Source organism: Passer montanus, unplaced genomic scaffold (genome assembly GCF_014805655.1).
Source record: "Passer montanus isolate IOZ18808 unplaced genomic scaffold, ASM1480565v1 scaffold36, whole genome shotgun sequence".
Lineage (NCBI taxonomy): Eukaryota > Metazoa > Chordata > Aves > Passeriformes > Passeridae > Passer > Passer montanus.
In genome coordinates this window covers 4,990,020-5,009,090 of record NW_024368374.1, presented here as the reverse complement: position 1 = coordinate 5,009,090, position 19,071 = coordinate 4,990,020, and the positions used below count along the sequence as shown (strand labels likewise).

The window sequence follows — 19,071 nt, the reverse complement described above, 5'->3', positions numbered from 1 at the left end:
TTTGTAAAACTTTCATCCCCTCCTCGAAACAAAGGGTTTGCTCCTTCAGTTGCTGGTTGTGTCAGATTTTACATCCTCTGCCATCTCTGTCTACTTGCAAGCTCCCTTGTCACCACAGATCACTCTCTCCTCCCCATGTGGCTCTCCAGTGCTGAGGCCATACTTGGCTGTGACCCCTGTGAATTCACAGGAATCCTTCTGGTCTGGAAGGAGCAGTGCTGCCCATGGCCTGAGGCAGCCCTTAGCTACGGTACCTTTTATGTGAGGTAAAAGAACGTAAAGGAAGGTGTCTGCTTATGTGAAGATGCATGGTTTCTCGTGTTCCTGAAGAGCTGTAGTCACCAAGACTCTGTGTTTGCAGTGACACCTAAGCACGTAGGAGTGTTTTCAGGTTGCTGAGGTGCTAGATGGCTTTTATAGCAAAAATCTAGCCAAAATAGCTTTGTCATAGTGCATTGGAGTTTAATTAAGATAGCTATTTCTACAGACAGTCAGGAGCATTACTTGCTGCTCTCAACTCTGGATTCTTTTCAGATCATGTTTTATGTAGCATAGTATTCTCAAGATAGGATTCCTGGTTAATTCTTAACCAATAAACAGTTTATTAATTCACCAAGTACCACTCTATTACTTACTCAACAGTTAGTTAATCAAATTTAAATCCAACATGTATTCTGCTCATGCACAGAGCATTCAAATATTGTCCTACAAGTTACTGCCATAAACTGTATGGAGGTCAAACAGTTCTAGTGGACGATAATACAAAATATCAAGATTCCTTGCTACATTCATATACAGACAACAAATCTTTAATATATCTAGTATACTTAACTTTCTTCTAGTACTCAGGGGGTTAAAGATACTGTAGATTTAAGAGTTTTGACACTGTTATTTAAATGATTTAACATAAAAGAGACTAGGAAAATAGTACCAGGAAGAATAATTTAAAATTATAGCTTAAATCTCTCTTTTGGCTCTTTGCTCAGACTTTTAAAAGTGAAGCATGCATGTAGAATAACTTGGTTAAAAGTTTGAAATATTGTCACTCAAGATTTTCCAGCTGATTTCACAGGACAACTTTCTGTCATCTCTTGTAATGGCACCAAAAGAAATACATCCCATGCAATAAAGCTCATTGGTATTTTCATCCAAAAATAAACCTGGAGGAGGCACAAAATTTCCTCTGCTTTAGGAAGCCCCTGAGCAGCAGAGTGAGAGTTGGAGGTTGGGAGAAAATTATACAGAAGTGTACCTTCAGAATCATTCTGTTCTGGTACTGAGCAAAATTAGGGATTTGCTGTTGGACACAGGTGTCCGGGCTAGAGGGCTAGAAGGATCCTTCAGCCTGTCAGAGCACAGTTTTTGTTGTGTTTCTGTGAGAACTTGACTGTGCAGCTGATACACCTTTCTGGGTTGTACAGCTTCTTTCCAGTTTTGGCAAGACTGTTGTTACTCCTGTGACCCTGGAAAGGCAAGGAGAGTGTTTGTATGCATTCCACAGATTCAAGAATCCACACAGTAACTCCAGCTTAATAGCCAGAACTTCTTTCATGATTCATGAGAAAAATGAGTCCCTTTTGTTTTCATTTGGAAAGTGTCCAACGGAATGTCTGAATTTCTTCTTTTTCACCCATTTTCTCTGAGGTCACATTAATAACCAGAAGATGGTATTTTACCATCTTTTACACACTGAAAGCTTTTTATGTTTCATTTATTACAATGATCATATTTCAGTATTAGCATAGCCTGGGAATTGAAATTTTTCCTATTTCTCCAATTTCTTTTCAGTATTCATTTACATCTTAGGAGCTTATATCTTCCAATATACTTTTTTTTTTCTTTTTGTGTCTGTACAAATGCCTCTCAAATTTCTGGAATACAGCACTTTCCTAGATATCAAGCAAGAAAAAAAATCCATTAACAGTTCCTAGGCTGTGTAATCATGTTTTATTTATTTCTTGTCTCATCTTCTAGGACTTTGAAGTGAAAGGTGATCTTGTTTTCAAGGAACATGACAACGTTTTATTTTAGGCAGAGGTTCATTTGGCAAACAGACTAAACAGCTTCCATTGGAACTTAGAGAGGCTACTTAGTTTGGCTAAGACTAACCTTGCTAAATAGCCCATTGCAATGAGCACAAAATTGAAGAAATGGAGGGAAACAGAACAGGGGAGGATTGTCCTAAGCAGCAAATAGTCAGCACACAAAGACTTTTGAAAGTCAGGAAATAGCAGCTGTGCACATTTTACAGCATATAGGCAATGTATTACATTGCATCTTGCATCTTGGCCAGCCCCACATTTTTGCAGCTCAGGAGCCATTAACTGGGGACCAGGTGGCCCTGTGCACAATTTGCATTTTTGTTATTTTCTTCACAATGAACTTGTGACTGACCCCATGCAAGGAAGTGATTTATTGGTGAAAAGGTGGAAGAAGCCCATTGTTCCTTTTCTGTGGAAATGTTCTTAAGCAGCAGAGACTTTGAGGAGGTCAGTACTCTGGATGTTGCGAGGTGCTATAAAGTCATGAATCCTTCAAAATCCTGGCACAGGTCAAAAGAGCCTGTGGATAAGGTATGGACACATACAGTCCAGACAATATTGTTGTCTTTTCCTCTTTCTGTCTCCTTCATCTCTTTCCCTGCATTTATTTTGATTTTTTTTCTTCACATTTTCCCTCTTTGCTATTTTTCTCTTTTCTACCATTTCAATTTTCATCCCCACATGTTTCTGCTGCAATAGCAACAGGGTTTTCCACATGGAAGAGAAGCTGATTGAGGATGGAGACTAAGATTAGTCACTTTTTTTCTGGCTTAGCTTCTTACACATGCAACTGTCAGGCATTAAAAACTGACAAGTCATCATCAGATTCCCTCAACATTAAGCTCTGAGTTTTCCAGATCACTCTTGGGCTTGTCTGTCAGGTATTTTTTTGCAGACATGTTCTAGGATGAATTTAAATAGATTCACCATGGGCAGGTAGTGCCTGAAACCCCTCTGAGGTAAAAATGGCACTGGTGGCTATCCATAAGCAGGAACAGTATTAGAAATAACATTAACATTGTAGATTTCATAACACAACTGGGTTGAAATTGCATCTTTGGAGGAGAGTGGCATCCACTGTGGTAACACTTTGTTGTATTATTATTATTTGTTATTCTCTCCTATTATTTGCATTGCATTAGAAGCTCTAAACAAGATTGAGGTCCTGTTGTGCCAAGCACTGCAGCAATAAAGGATGAACCAGGATTCACCCCATGATTTGGTTGTAAAAAGAGAAGGTGGTTTTCTTTAATTTAGTCTTTGTCATGTATATTGCTCTAAATATAGTGTTTGTCGAGTGATTTTGTGGGCAGGGATCAAGAGTAAGACAAATTTGCTTTTAGTGTTTTCAGCTGCAGCATAACTAGCTCTGAAGAAAGGCATCTAAACTTTGGGGACTGTCTGCTGTAAACTATTCTTCTGTGCAGACATTGTGCTTTCTTCAAAAAAGCAAGTACAATAATACAGCCCTAAAGCTTTGTCAGTGATATATGTCTCATAGATGTAATTTGCAAGTGGCAAGTGTTTTGATGATGCTACAAGAGCTTTGTTTATGAAGTGGGTCTGGCAGACACTTTAGAGTTCACATAAATTATAACTTCATTGATTATTAATGAGAAACATTCATCTAGATTCCCCCTCACCCTCTGTTTTGTCAAAACTCCCTTAGAGACATGTATTTGCTACAGACCAGGCTCTGTTTCACAGAATGTAGCTCTTGCTGAGTGGTGTTAACAGGGATCCCCTGGCCAACTGAGAAAGCCAGAGGTCAAGAAGCTGATTTTCTGTCCCTTCTCAACTCAATGCTTTCCACTTCTCCAAATACACGCCTTCACATGTTTTGTTCCTGGAGGAGTCTTGTGCTCACATGGTCCTTCCTTGGTTGTGTTCCTGCAGCATCTCTGTAAGGGCATCTGCCCACATCTTCAGCACTCAGTTCTTCAACAACTAAGGACTAGAGGAGCACCTACAAAGACATCTCTGCCCTTGCACTTACCTTCTCATGATTTTAAAAGGGGCCAAAATGAGAGGTTCCATATCCATATTCCCTTGTAGCAGTTCCACAGAGATAAAGCACATGGTAAAATCTAAAAACAGAAATGAAATCTGGAATCTTGTGGATAAGGTGAATAAGGGATTAATGATTTCTCAGGATAGAAGAACTAGAAGGTGCACCTGGAACTGCCAAATACCTCGTTTCAGCAAAGAAAAGGAAGCACAATTTCCGACTCAGTTGCTACTCACTAGCACACTGTGAAAGCCACAGATACAAACAGATTCCAATGGATTCAAAATATAAGTAGGTACATGGCAGGATTTAGTAAAAAAGTATAAATCAAATTATGTGGAATAGATGCCTGCTAGAAAGCATTGTTCAGTTATGATCCCTTCATTGAAAATATGTAAGTGCTCAATGTACATAAGCTAAGAATATTTTGCTCTTTACCTGCTTATTTCTCATTCTGATGCCCCAGGCTTCTGCTGCTGGCTACAGTCAGACAGTCCTTGCTCTGAGACAGGATGATAGTGGCTAAGCTGGTCAAATGGACTAGCTGTCAGATGTTTTTTACCCCACCTTTGCTTATTACTATGCACCTAGAAGTTTACCAGACAATCCAGCATCTTTTTTAGAGACAGACAAGTCTAGACATTTAATGATGTCTAAACTGGTCAAGGAAATGTATTCGAAGATGCTGATGAGCGAAGCCCTAAATATTGACTAAACGAGTCACATCCATCAAAAGCTTAGTGAAACCTAGAAGATGTTAGGAATTGAATGACCAGGGAAAACAGTGATCCAGTCTTGGTCTCTGGCTCGCAGCTGAATATGCATTCTTAATTGGTCATAAGGAAAAGATTAGATTGTGATGATAGAAATGGCGCTGGCAGACTGTTGAGTTTTGAGGGAGAATTTTAGGTAAAAATATAAGTTTTTAGAGTAAATTTTCCTTACTCTAGTAAGGTACTTTCTGTATTTCAAATAAAAAAATAGCAACAATTTGTTTTCTAGTGATAGTATATATGTTTATATACACATATATGTATGTAAGTATATATATATATGTATTTGTTATAAGGGAGGCAGATTCTCTATTAGATTTGCTCTTTTTCAGGAAAATTTTAATTTCGACTTTTAGAAATCAACTCAATATTCGGTCTCAAAATACTCAGCAATGGTGTTTTACTACATTCACTGCCAGATGCTGCCAGGACTGTCCTAGTACTTTCAGTTCATGTTGGCATTCTCTAGCAGAAAACAGACTATTTTTGTAGGTGTAAAATTATCACTCGCAGGCCATGGGAACCTTTTCAGCATTTATTATTTTTGTTAGTTGCTTTGTGCTTAGATCATCTTCACTGCTCACCATTTCTGTGTGCTGACCAGCAGGTCTGAGCCACATGGCTGATGATATCCATGGTGGAAACCTTCCATGTTTGTGCTCACAAACCCTTGTTTTGTGGACGTTCATATGCATCCAACAGAAATACAACTTGGCAGCTGTCATGAAACTCCACAGAAACAATTGGCAGTTGCAAGGGAAAAAAAAAAAAAAGACACACCCATGGGTAATACTGTGAATCATAGAGGGAATTATACCCTTATAAAGTGATTTTGAGCAGATTAATACATTGTGGCAAGGGCTGGTGGAAATGTGGTAGTAAATTAGTATTTGTGATGGAGTGCAATACCCAAAAGCAGAGCTGGCAGGAATAAACATCCTTGTTACCTGAACACGGCAATGATGTGGCAAAAACATAAGGTGACTCAGACAGCAACCATTGCCAAAGAAGGAAAGGAGGATAGTTCTACAAGATCGTGTGGCTATTTTTATGGAAGACACAGTTGTTCCTGCCCTTCCAAAATTGACCCTAATAAAAGCAATTGTTTTACACTACTTATGGTGTTAGAATGTAGTTTTCATCAAAGGAATTTTATTGTTCTTCTGTTTTTTCAGACTCAGAGATTTCCTGTGAAATGTTTTGTTCTTTTATTCCACTTGAAAGAAAAAGAAGCTTTAAAAACTACTCCCCATGTTCAAGGATTTCCTTATTGTCTCTCTGACTGCCAATTCCAGATATTTGCTTTCCAGAGGTTTTTATTGTTCTCCACCATGTCAATTTCTTATCAGATGGAACAGGAATAAATTTGCTTTGCCAAATTTAGGTTTCTCCATTTCAAAATATTCTCTCTTCAAAATATTGTTGTTAAATACTTTTGTTTTCCTATACAAATGTATGAATGTTCAAGCCTTTTGTACAGTATCCAAAAGGACTCTAACTTGATCAACATGTGCTTTTCCATTCTTAAAGTTCTTTATGATCTCTGATTACTTTCCATTTTAATGATTTCATTTATTAATTCTTTATTAACATTTTTAAATTAAAATTTTGTCTCTTCTTCTGGATTGTTTTTATAATTTATAAACCCTTAGCTAACTGCATAAATATAAACAGATCCCTTTAAAAAGAATGCCATGATTACTGAAAACATAAAGTATTGCTTTTTAACTCTTCAGATGTGTTGCTTATAAATGTAATATATCTTTTTGTTTAGTGTAACATATTAAAGTCTACAGTATCTTAATAATCATATCTTTAAGGAGATCTGTTAAAAAATCATTTGTGGGCAGGATTGATTCCCATTTTTTGAAATCCTTGCATAACTGTTATCATTTTCTTTCATGCTGAAGACCAACAATCTTACTAGTTAGTTCAACAGGAGTTGCCTCCAGTGCTAAGTTTGGTGTCCTGGCCCTGCTCCAGGTAGGCATTTTGCCAGGACATGGAGCAAACTGCAGTGGTGGTGCTGATGGATGATCATCCCTTGTTTCTAGACAAGAGCTATATATCCAACTTCTATTATTGCACCACTCAATAGCATTAATATAGTTAAACTTGGGATTCCTTTAGATCCTATCACAGATGTGGTAAATTTATTGACTTTCTTTTCCGGTGACTTTATCATTCTTTTTTCTCTGCACCTCAGAGTCCAGACCAGTATTTCCTCTGGACACCCCATCTATAGTCTCTTGTCATGGTTTGTCAGCAACATCCAGGTGGCATGCATCAGCTTCCCTGGAGATGCAAGCACCACCAGTCTCTTCTGGGGTCCAAACAAGAGCTTCACTCTTTAGAAATTCATCTGGATTTTCCATCACTGAAATGCATAATAATAGTTTTTAGTTTTCAGAGAATGATCTTCTTTTCCAGGATGTTTGAGAATTTGTGCCTGTGCATCCTCTCATGCTCATGTTATGTATGAAAGCATTTCATTCTCAATTTAACACACTGGGAAAATTAAGCAACTGATTCAAGAGGACAGAGAATTTAAACCTGGTCAGGGTTAAAATCTGTTTGTGTCTTCAGTAGTCTTGCTATTGACCTTAGCAGGGCTTGGATTAGTGCCTGCAAGATGTGGAATTAGATTTCAAGAATTATTGACTGAGTCCTCTTCAGTATACCTCAGCACAGTCACCTTCTGAAGGCACAGAGTCCCAGCATTCCTAGAAGGACATTCCGTGAGTGTTGGACTGGACCCCAGCACTTTGCTCATGCTCTTGTAGATTGATTCTAGTTGTAAAAGAAACTGATGACAAAGCTGTGTACTTATTTAATACAGGCAGAGTTACTTACAAAGTCACATCTACTTGGATGTAGATGTACTTGGAATTTGTAGCAAATAATGTTCTTCTGCTTAACTCACAAACCTGTTCTGATCAGCATGCAGCCTAAAAGCTCTCCTCCCCATGCCCAGATTTGCAGTGTTTGTGGACATGAGTTTCTCCATGGCCATCTCCCTTAGATTTGTTTTTCTCTGTGTCTGCACCACTGCCAAAGGAAAATTCAGAAAACTGTACCTTATTGAAACCTGCCGTCTTTGCTCTGGGTAAGAACATGTACCTGTGGTTTGGGCAGAGTTTGCTGTTATTTCATGTCACTAGCCCTGGAGAAAAGCTGAAATGTGTCTGGTGGTTGTCTTCAGAACAGCAAAAGCCAAGCTAAATACACCTTGTGGTAGCACTTGCCAGATGATGATCTTTTTCCTTGGCTGTGACATGGGGCCTGAAAGGCGCTTATGGGACAGGGAGAGCTTGGCCTTCTGTCCATCATCTTGTATCTGTGCTTCAGAATGCTGCAGCTCTAGTGTGAGTATTGGATTCAATATGAAATTTCGTATCTGGCTGGGACTGTAGCAGACCCTAACGCCTGTCCAGAGGGATGGACAAAATGCCTCCTTTGGCATCTCCTGATGCCAGGAGAGGACTGGTATGGCACAGTGTGTTATGTGCTAGCATGGTGACCTGCTTTGCATGCCACTGAGCTCTATGGGATGTTTTATGGGAGTAACAAAGATGGAGGTCCACCCACAGCCAGAGAGTGCTGCACAGGGTGGTCTTCTGTGACTGTCAGAAGCCTGACTTGTAAAACCCAGATTAAGATTATTAGCATAGCCTAAGGACTTCTTTGAATTATGTGTTGCCCTTTCACCTCTAACTTAATCTGGCATTCACCATGAATATTTAATATATGGCCACCACTGCATCTTGCAGAATAAACGACAGCCTCCAAGTTTCAAAGCTAAATCTGAAAAGCAATGCATATACATCAATACTGGGGAAAAAAGCATCATACCCAGAGCAAATCCTTTTTCAAAACCCAGTTATTACAAAAAGTAATGTAATATCATGACTTTTCATTAATACTAGTCTTCACTAAGCCTAAAGCAAATCCTTGCTTACTGTGCACTTGCTACGCTTGTTGTACAGGACTGCCTGAAGGTGGTGAAGGCTCGCAGTCAGTGCGTGAAGAACAGGGAGTGTGCGGCTGGGACAGATATGAGCTCTTTTAGAGTAGTTCTCAGTCCTCAGTTGTCCTTCCTGGAGAATATGATTATGGATGTTTCACAGGAATAATAATGCTAATTTTCAGCCCCCACAGAGTGCTTTACACCTGCAAAGTGCTATAAAAATGTGAGCTAATACCAGTAAGTGAATATTGCTGTGCCTGTTTTGTGGATGCAGAAATGAAGATACAGAAAGGTCAGAGGGCTGACCCAGGGCCACAGCTGCCTTCTCAGCAGCAGATCTAGGATGAAGAAACTGGTGTCTCTCTGGTCACATTTAATTAATCGTGCTGCCTTTTTAAAATTAGCTCAAAGCTCATATATATACTTCTATATACATGTATATATATGTGTGTGTGTGTGCGCGTGTATGTATAAAATGCTTGAGAAGGAGTTGTTTCCCTCTTCCCTCTTTGCTTCTTCAAAATAAACAAGCTCCTGAGCTACCAAACCCCATGTTTACACGTATCATTAAATACTTTCCAGTTGCTAGCCAGAAAACTCAGCAGAAAATCTGTAGAACACCAAAGTAACTCTCTTCTTTTAAATAATTGATGATGCCAAATAGCAGCAGTGTTATGCCAACAAAGAGATCGGTCTCTCAAAATATTTTATTCATTATGCCTCAAGAAACCCAAAGCCTTGTTTTTAACGAAAGTGAATTTGAGCAGTTGGCTCTCGGTTCCTCTGAAACATCTGCTTATTACAATTCTTGGTGTTAAAGCACTGGTGCTCCCCGGTAAATCTTTCAGCTTTAAGTAATACGTATGGAAGACTTGGCAAGGAGATCAGGAAGGAGAAAGAGAAATGCTTGCCAAATATTCATTTTACTTTATAAGGCTGTAGTGGTATATGTTAATAGTACATGTGTTGAGGTGAATCTACTAATCCAATTAAATAACAGGACAAGAAGGAATTAATTCCAAGGTTCAAAAAGACTCCATTCTGTGCAGCTGTAAATTTATATTCCAGGGTAAAATGGTTAGAAGTCTTGGCTAACTAGACATCTATAAAACAGCCAGAAATGGATCTTTCTCTGTATTGTTTGTAAATCAAGGTCACTTATGGGAGAAGGCTATGTTGTGATAAATTTGTCTGACAATTAGATGGAGAGGACATATCAATGTTAAATTATATTCTTTTTATGCTTTGGGCAGAAAGCAATGTGACCAGTAGCATTATGTAAAGAAAATTGCATTCCAGATAATAACGGATACTCATGGTGCATGGTTTTACACGTTAATGTGCTACATTTTACTCAGCCATGTTAATATATTAGATTATGTAACATTCCCCTTTTTATGCGTAGTTTATTTTTTTCACTGAGAATGCAGCTCCCTCCTCCTCATCCCTCTCCCCCTCTCCCTCTCCCTCTTCCTTTCCCTTTCTCTCTCCTCCCTCTCTTATTCCTATTTCTCTGTCTTCTCCATTTTTCCATTTTACCTTTTCCCCTTCTTTTAATTCTCACAGTGATGCTTGTGAAACAAACAAGGAGGATGGACTTAAAGGGAAACTGTCCATACAAGAAAATTTTAACATGTAATTTCAAGATTTGTAAGCCAGGATTCTATGTTCTATACTTACAGATTCAATCTGTGTACCAGGCTTTGATCCAAGCCTTAGCATGATGACTGGAATCACTCCAATTAACCCAATGATACCAGGCATGGGGTTAGTGCCGCCACCACCACCAACAGATGTGCCTGTAGTCAAAGAAATAATTCACTGCAAAAGCTGCACACTCTTCCCTCCAAACCCAAGTAAGTGGATCTGAAGAAAGAATGTTACTTTTCTAAATACACTGCATTAATATTTTTTATCTAATTACAGTTATGCTTTATAATTACCAGCATGTGTGGTCTTTCCTTCTAAGGTCTCTTCTGTGTGTAAAGCGTGGTATGGTATAAGTGCATCCTTATTCACCTCTGTAAGATCACAGAAAAACAAAAACTATGATGCTTGTACAAAAAGGAAAAATACTTAAAGAAAAGTAACACAGCCTAAAGATCTACACTGCTCATAGTATAGACCTGTCTTTCCTGTATATCAGGATGTCACAAAACATAGAACTTATATGGTGCTGTTCATCTCTGTTCCCCTTCAGGTGCCTGTGTTAGATGGGACCAATCTGGGCTCATGTCCCTGAACACAGTAACTTGAATCCCAAACTGCCTCACTACAGTCCCTTTTTGAGGGACATGGAGGGAAAGGGGGCTACAACTTCTCTCCTGCCATTTTTCAAAAACGTCAACATGGCAGATGAGTTTCTTCTTTTTGAAAACAGGGACCAGGTTCCCTCCTGTTCCTGCTGTTACTGTCCAAATGGAAAACTCTCCCCACTCAGATACCGGCTCAGGCGCAAGCTCTGATTTTGTATGTTGGCCCCATGAGTTTCAGCGCCATCATACCAGTGACTTTCACTATCACTGTGAAATGAAAACATTGAGCAAATATTCAGGTGCTCTGGATTTGCAGTGTATCCAGATCACAGTTTAATCAAACTGGTTATGTATGTGAGTATGTATGTATGTATATATATGTACACTTTAAGGTTGCAACCTATTTTACTGTGTTAAAGGACCCAAAAAGTAAGTCATATTAGTCATATTCATTCTTAGAGAATTACTTTCACTGAGTATAAACAAGGTGAAGTGTTATGATAGCTTTTATTTTTATGTGGCTTTCAAAAATTTAATAGTTTTTCCGATAGAAGTGTGTATAAATTCTCGCTCTATACACATGGAGGTAGCATTTTTAGCTACTCCACCTCATGAGCACTTGTAAACAATGAGGTTATCCTTCCCCTGTGCTGCCGTCTGCTCCATTATCTGGCAACAAGACAAAACAGATAACCGGCAGAGTGTTTTCATCATGCTGTCACTTTGTTGTGTTTCCCACTTTGTTTTTCTGTTTGCTGTGCTCCTGCACTCTGAGACAGAAATGAAATTATGCTAATACCAGGAAAAGGTGTCCAGTCCAAGTGCACAGGGTGTACACAGCATGGGCTTGCTCACAGCCCACACACATGGTGAGCATGGCGAGTGATGGGTATGAGCCAGAGATGGTGCTGTTCAGGCTTTGAATGCACTGCACTAGAGCCTGAGATCTGTGCTCAGGGTCAAATCAGTTGCAGAAGTTCCTCTGCTGTGAAACAGAATATTTTTTCTGTTTTTTGTGGGGCTGTACAGGAAGAAAAAGACCCTTTTAGACCACACTGTCTGTCCTGGAGAACAACCTGCAGTGGCAGGAATAAATGTTTGAAGTACCACCTGAAGCTTGAAAGGGTTTAGATTCAAGTGATCAATTTTGGATAATCTTTGCAATATTCAATTATTTTGCTTGTCCCTCTCTTCTGCCTCTGTACTATGCCAGGTATCTGTTGCTGCCCAGAACTGATTAAAGGGGTGAATAGAGCCAATGGATCAAAAGACAAATTTTGTATTCCAATGTGATTTCTGTTTTGACTTAGATCTTCCACCACCTTCAACAAGAGAGAGACCTCCTGGGTGTAAAACCGTGTTTGTTGGAGGATTACCAGAAAACGCAACAGAGGAAATTATTCAGGAAGTCTTTGAGCAGTGTGGAGATATAACAGCAATTCGGAAAAGCAAGAAGAATTTTTGTCACATCCGTTTTGCAGAGGAGTTCATGGTTGATAAAGCCATTTACCTTTCTGGTACTTCACATTCTTTAATGGATTTTCCTTGCTTCTCATTTGTATTTTGTGATGCTAATGCATGCTTATTTTCTTAACTTTTATCTCAGCAAGTCTTTCGTGAACTCCTGTGGCTGTAGCATGAAGTGGCAAGGGGCAATTCTGTTATTTCTCTTTGTCTGCCAAGACTCATGCATGGTGTTGTATGTTACTTACCTGGGAGCAATTTCCTGCCATCCCACAACAATGCAACAGATCCTGAAATTCACTATAGAGCAATCTTATTTTTGATTTACACAGGTTTATATAGTTTTGCTCACAGGTTGTGGAAAGAGGAGGGCACCGGGCCAGGAACTCTGCTGTTTTCCAGTGCCAATTTTTCTGATAGGCTGGCAATCTCACTGGCATATTTTTATAGATTTGTGGTACAGCCTGAATGAAGTCTGTCTTTATGCATGCATGTATTCAGCTACTGCATGGGTTAGATTCTGAGCCCCATCTGTAGGCTACGTCTGTTGCCTCCCATGACAATGAGTGCTGCAGAAATGACAGGGTGTAAAATTTCAGAATCTCTTTATTTTCCAGCAAAAGAACAGACAAGAAAACCCTCAAAACAAAAAAAAAAAAAAAAATCAAGGAAACAACCCCCTCCTCCCCCAATCTCCAATTCACAGGGGAAAAAAATTAAGAAGAAAAGATGAAAAATAAGTCTGCTTTCACATTTTTTGGCTTCTGTGACTGTCAGTGTCCTCTTAAGGTTAATTTCCATCATTTGAGGATTGACTTGCTAAACAAGTCCTTTTTCACCTTACTGATTTGGCTCACATGCACTGTATGTATTTGTCTGCACTCCACAGGCTGGCTCATCCATCTTTCTGGGTCCTGGAGAGATTCAAAAGCACTGTTTTGCCTACAATTGTAGTCACTTTCAACCCATATGCAGTGTATTCTTGAATAAACAAGGTGCAGGGAGTGCTTCTTGGCCAAGAGAAGCTGACACGGACTGCCTTACCTACAGCCACCCTCTGTCAGGTGACCTCAAAGCACCCACTGGGACCATCCTTTTGAGCCTGGGAGAGAGTTAACAGTCCAGGACTCGTGTTTGAGCTCCCACCCTGACCCATCTCCTGTTTAGCAATAAGGACAGAATCTCAGCATCCTGTAGGTGTCCATAGGAATCTCCTCCATCTGGAAACAAGCTGTCTCTCAAATCACCATCAAGCATATAGAAAAAAAGAGAAAGGAGAGAAAGAAAGAGAAATAGAGAAAGAAAGAGAGAGAGAGAAAGGAAAAAAGGAAAGGAAGGAAGGAAGGAAGGAAGGAAGGAAGGAAGGAAGGAAGGAAGGAGAAAGAGAAAGAAAGCCTGCCTCTCAACTTTTGAAATATGTCATCAGGAAGAACCTAGCTCCTTTGTTTCTCAAAGGTTTTCCTTAGGGTTTTTAGGTTGTTTGAGGTTTATTATCCTAACTTGGCTGCTTTCTTTAAATACCTGTTTGAAGAAGTACAGAAAATTATGACTTTTATGGGGTCTATGTAAAGATTTCTTTTAAATATTGCTATATTTTCAGGTTTATGCCAGATCTTTATTCCAGTCCAGATTTTTCTTTTTTTTTTTTTTTTTTTTAATTTTCACTTCAGTTCTTACAGCCCCTCCTCCCCTATCCTCTCTTCCTGATTTCCATGCTTCTCATTTATTTGTTTATTCATGTTACTTCCAAAGTGCTGTAGGTCATTGCAGCAGATTAGAGGCATCACAAGCAGTAGTACATTTACCAGCTTTCAGCTTCTCTTTAGGGGACCCTAGTAACAGAACAGAAGAGGGGCACACCAGATTCAGCTGGAACTGGTAACACTGTATTATGATAAAGAAAACAGTGGCAAAAAAGAGAGCAAAGAAAAGATCAAAAATATACAGGCTGCCACCCTGGGCCAGCAACAGTGTTCCTCTAGCTCAGTTTCCTGCTTCTCAGCAGTTGGCTGCATGCTTTACTTCACTCCAAGTCAAGTTTTAGTTTAATTTAATTTGCCTTAAATCCTGAAGGGACCATAGAGGTAGCAAATTCTGTGTGCTGCTGTGTGTCCTCATTCATAATGCACCAGGGTGCTCACTCAGAAGAGAGGACATGAGCAGAAACAGAGGTGAAAGATTCCTTTCCTCATTCTTCCTCATTCTGAATTTTCTGCAAATTTAATTCCAAGTTCCTGGTGCATCATTCCCTCCTCTGTTTCCTTCCATCACAGTTGCGCTGCTGTCTGTGCTTTCTCTTACATCTGCTCTGCAGCCTCCCTTCCCATCCGTGTTTTCCTCCCCGCTTTTCATTCTTCCAGTGCAACTGACAGGGATGAGAAAGAAATGCAGGAGCACTCTGTAGGCAAGTTCCACTTCTTTTTAGCAAGGCTGCTGAACTGTGCAGATGAAACATGAAGCACTGACTGTCCCCCACCACTACCAGGGAGGTCTGGCACTAGGCAGGGGCAGGGGCATGTTTTCCTTGTCCTGAAATATCAGGGGGGGGTTTTACCAGTCTTTATTATATTCTCAAACATAATATATTCTGAAATGGTGGGAACAAAGCATATTTTTGAGGCATTTTATTTTCCCTGTAAGAGACAAAAGAGATGTACAAATATAATATGTGTGTTATATTAGGGGAAAGTCATGCCTTTGATATCTCTGGTATAATGATAATTTTGTCTACCTAATCAGTTTTATCTATCTACCCCATCTAATCTCATCAAATTTTGCATTTATCCCATGCTTATCATCAGAATAGAGCAAGTGATTACAAAATCCATCAAGCAGTTTAATCACTGGGGTTTTTTTCTTTGTACTCCTAAGTACACATGTATGAAAAGGGAGACTGGAAGATGGGTAGAAGACTATGATAAGAGTGTCGACTTGAGGAAGGCTATGTTTCATTTAACCTTTAAAGATATATTTTGATCTCCCAAGGAAAAGACTTTCCAAAATCATCATACCAGCCCATGAGAAAGCTCTTTCTCAAAACTGTATGTACTTTACTCTTTTGGCTGAAAATTCAGTAACTCCTGCAAATATTGATGGCCCCAGACTTGAAAATATGGGACAAACAGGTGTCTGGAGACAGACCTGTTTATACTCCAAAAGCCCATGTGTGCATTTTTCCTGCGCTGATATTTCCCCTGTGGGTTTCCTTTCAGTACCATTTACTTGTTTCATTTTAAGTTCTCTCTGATCACCATTAACACTCTGATCTAGATCCCCAGTTAGCCCTCAGCTATTGGCTGGTGCCCAGTATAGCAACACTCAAAGGTAAGTCAAGCCATGGAGTTTGCACTAGACCTGTGATATGAAAATACTGTTTGATTTTTATTTAGTACTTTCATTAACTTTTCCTGTTTCTGCTTCTTTAAAGTGAGGATCTTGGCAGGTTCCCAAAGACTTCTCGTCTTCCACTGTGTGCAAACCTGAAATTAAAAATGACAAGCCAGGCACAAAGTTAATGCTAGCTGCAGCCCTGAGCAAAGAGATGGGGAGAAAAATTAATTGCCCATGCATGAAGGGGAGGCAGTGCCAGGTGTTTCTCTTACACATTCAAACACCCTCAAACATCAATAGGGAGACATGGTATTGAAAAAAACCAAGCCTCCCAGCTGCCTCGAGGCTCAAAATTTCCAGCACAGATGGGTGCCTGAGGATCTCATGTACAAAACAACCTGCCAGTTGTGCATGCAGAGTCTTTCTGGTTATCAAACCATCAAGGGTCTGTTCTTCACTGGCCAGGTCATTGGTCCTGTAGTGTCTAAAGCCCAGTACATGAAGGTGCAAGAAACCATCCTTAAGGTATTTTTTGTTTCTGTTAAGGGAAAGATGCCAAACTGTGACCATTCTGATCTGACTTTGAAGCTAATCCTGCTTTGGACTAGGTGATATCCAATGTCCCTTCTTAGCTAGGTTATTCTAAGTTTCTGGGCTGGTGCTAATCACTTGGCTGGCTGGCCCCCTTCAGTCTTAATAGTTAAACAAGCAGTCACATTTTTCTAGTGTGATTCATGGTAAATTTCCAAAATCTGTTAATTTGGTTTCCCAAAGGGAACCATTTGTCCAGTGCTACTGCAATGTACACTGTTCAAGTTTTTTTCCTATTTACTTCAAAAATGAGGGCCACAACTCAGCTTCTCAGCTTTGCCAGTGCACACAGAACCTATAGATGCATAGTCCTTTTCATTAGCTCTTTATTCACCCTATGTGAGGGGCCTTGAAGTCCACAAGAGCTTTGCCTCCTGCAGTGCTGTGTTTCTGACTCTGCCCATAACTATTGTGCTCCTGCCAATGGAGGCGAAAGACAGCGGGGGGAGAGGAAGAGAGATTGAGTCTTCCTGGAAAGTGCAGCCCAGCTGGGAGATCTAATTTTAGGTTCACGAGACCTGGCACCTTGGCAGTGTCCTTTGCATTGCTGATAATGCTGTTCTGGCACAGAGCAAACACTGTGTGAGGAATGCAGCTGGCACGCCAAACTGGCGGGGAGCAGGGGGCTAACATTTGTCACAGTTATCAGGGTAGCTGCACCACTGACCCCTTTTGGCTGACTCCTTTGTGCCTACACCTCTGTGGATAAAACCATATAATTACACCCTCATTAGTTCAGAGCCCAGTTCTAAAAGGTCACACACACTCTTCTATTATGTCGCACTGAATAGGGTGTATCTTTAACTCTTCCCTTCAACGCCTTGGGACTAGAGCTACATACATGGCCACAAAAAGCTTTTGGAGGAAAAGAGTGGTGTTTGCTTCTCTAAGCTAGAGAAAATAAAGCCAAGACTAATTTAAAATAATAAACAGTCCCGTCCTTTGACACTCCTACAATACCCATGTTTACTTTACCCCAAGCTCCTGAACCTTGGAGACCAGATTTGATAGGTTCCATTGGTAGGAACCTATCAAAACCATTCCTTGGTAAGGCAGTTTTTCATGCCTTTTGGTTTTGAAGGACCTCTGTAACACTTAGCTCAAGTTTTTCATCTGGGTTTGCACTCCTTGCTGGACAATGAAAGTCATATCTTTTCCTCACCTGCAGACTCCTTAGCTGAACTCCACAAGGTGTTTGAAAGGAAAATGTTAAATCAAAAGGCACCCAGATTATTTTTTATTTGAAGGATTACTACATATATGGATATTTAATGTCTTTGAAGCTATTGTCTCATGTGTGCTGTAGTACAGACAATCCCTTGTATTCATACAGCACAATGTTCTTCCAGCAGTAAAACAGAGTATGCCTAGATACACATTTCTGCAAGGATGTGCTTAATCTACTACACAATTCTCAGCTTTGCTATTCCTTGAGGAAGCTCAGAACTGAGTTTTAACTGTGGTGGTGAGGTGCTAAAGCTCTTAAAACTACAGGCAAACCACAAGACTGGAAGGTAGGTTCTCTTTCTGCAATCAAAAGCAGCAAACACCATTTTTCCTGACATTTTGAATAGAAGTTTCCTCTCCCTGGAGTTATTATGCAGTGGTTGCAGTAGTGTGCATTTCTGAAGAGCTTCCTGTGTGCCAGCTCAGCACAGAATTCATCTCTTCAGCATCCCATCATTTGAGAAATCTCTGCTGGGCTGTTGTGTGTTGGCATGGAGAAATTAGAGCTATCCTGTGTAGACTGATTAATTTTACTCACATTTGAAGGCTCTGTTTGAAGCCTTCTACATAGTATTTTCTCAAACTTTCTTTGAGTTGGCATTTTAAAAGTTAGATGAACTGCTCTGTGTATATATTTGTGCCTTAGAAATAAAACTTGGAAAAAAGACAGGTGCCCAAATATGGCCACAAAAATCTCCTCTTATAGCTTTGGCATGATTTTTTTGACCTCTGACAGTAGTCAAGAGTTTTAGTTCAGAGCAGGACCCTTTTGTGCTGCTGTGTAGCCCTTAACTTAAAGCTGTGCAGTGTGCTAACTTTAGAATATGATACATTGGCCAAATTATGAATATGCAGAATATCCCTAAAGATAAGACACAACAGGTTTCATTATTTGTTATGAAAGGAGTCTTGCAAATGCCTAATAAATCTGTCCCTACTTTAGAAATTACTTTAAGGAATGGTGAACTCAATTAATTTGTAGGTGATTTATATTTGCTGCTAGATTATTTTCACTGGGGAATTTGAAAATAGTGGTTGCAATTGTAAAGTCTCAAAATTTGAGATCTAGCATCACTGTAGTTATTGAACCATACTCTTTGTGGCACAGGAGTTTATGTAGCACAATTTCCATGTTCACCTATAGTCATGGCTTTTAGAAAATTCAGCCTTTCCCCATATTTCCAATTCCTTTGGCAGGGTGGAGAAAAATGCTACACTGAACATGATCTCAACAGGATCAGTGGAAGAAGGACTCCCCATTCAGTCTAAAACAGATCTATTTTAAATAATTGGTTTTTGTTTATCTGACTTCTGTGCTTTTAAAAGTTGGAAGCATCATGTGGGAAAATGACATATTTTGAGAGACTTCTAAACATAAATGTAGGTTCTATACCTTAAGATTGACTTTTTCGTT

General features: G+C 39.7%; 1 protein-coding gene across 6 annotated transcripts in view; it reads left to right on the top strand.

The window, feature by feature from the left end:
* The window catches only part of ENOX1 (ecto-NOX disulfide-thiol exchanger 1), a 357,615-nt gene that overhangs the window by 246,179 nt on the left and 92,365 nt on the right, over positions 1 to 19,071 (top strand). For all 6 annotated transcript variants that reach the window (XM_039716750.1, XM_039716752.1, XM_039716751.1 and 3 more), the window contains 2 exons: positions 10,473 to 10,646; positions 12,356 to 12,562. In XM_039716750.1, the coding sequence (XP_039572684.1) occupies positions 10,473 to 10,646; positions 12,356 to 12,562 (381 nt within the window). The remainder of the gene's footprint in view (positions 1 to 10,472; positions 10,647 to 12,355; positions 12,563 to 19,071) is intronic.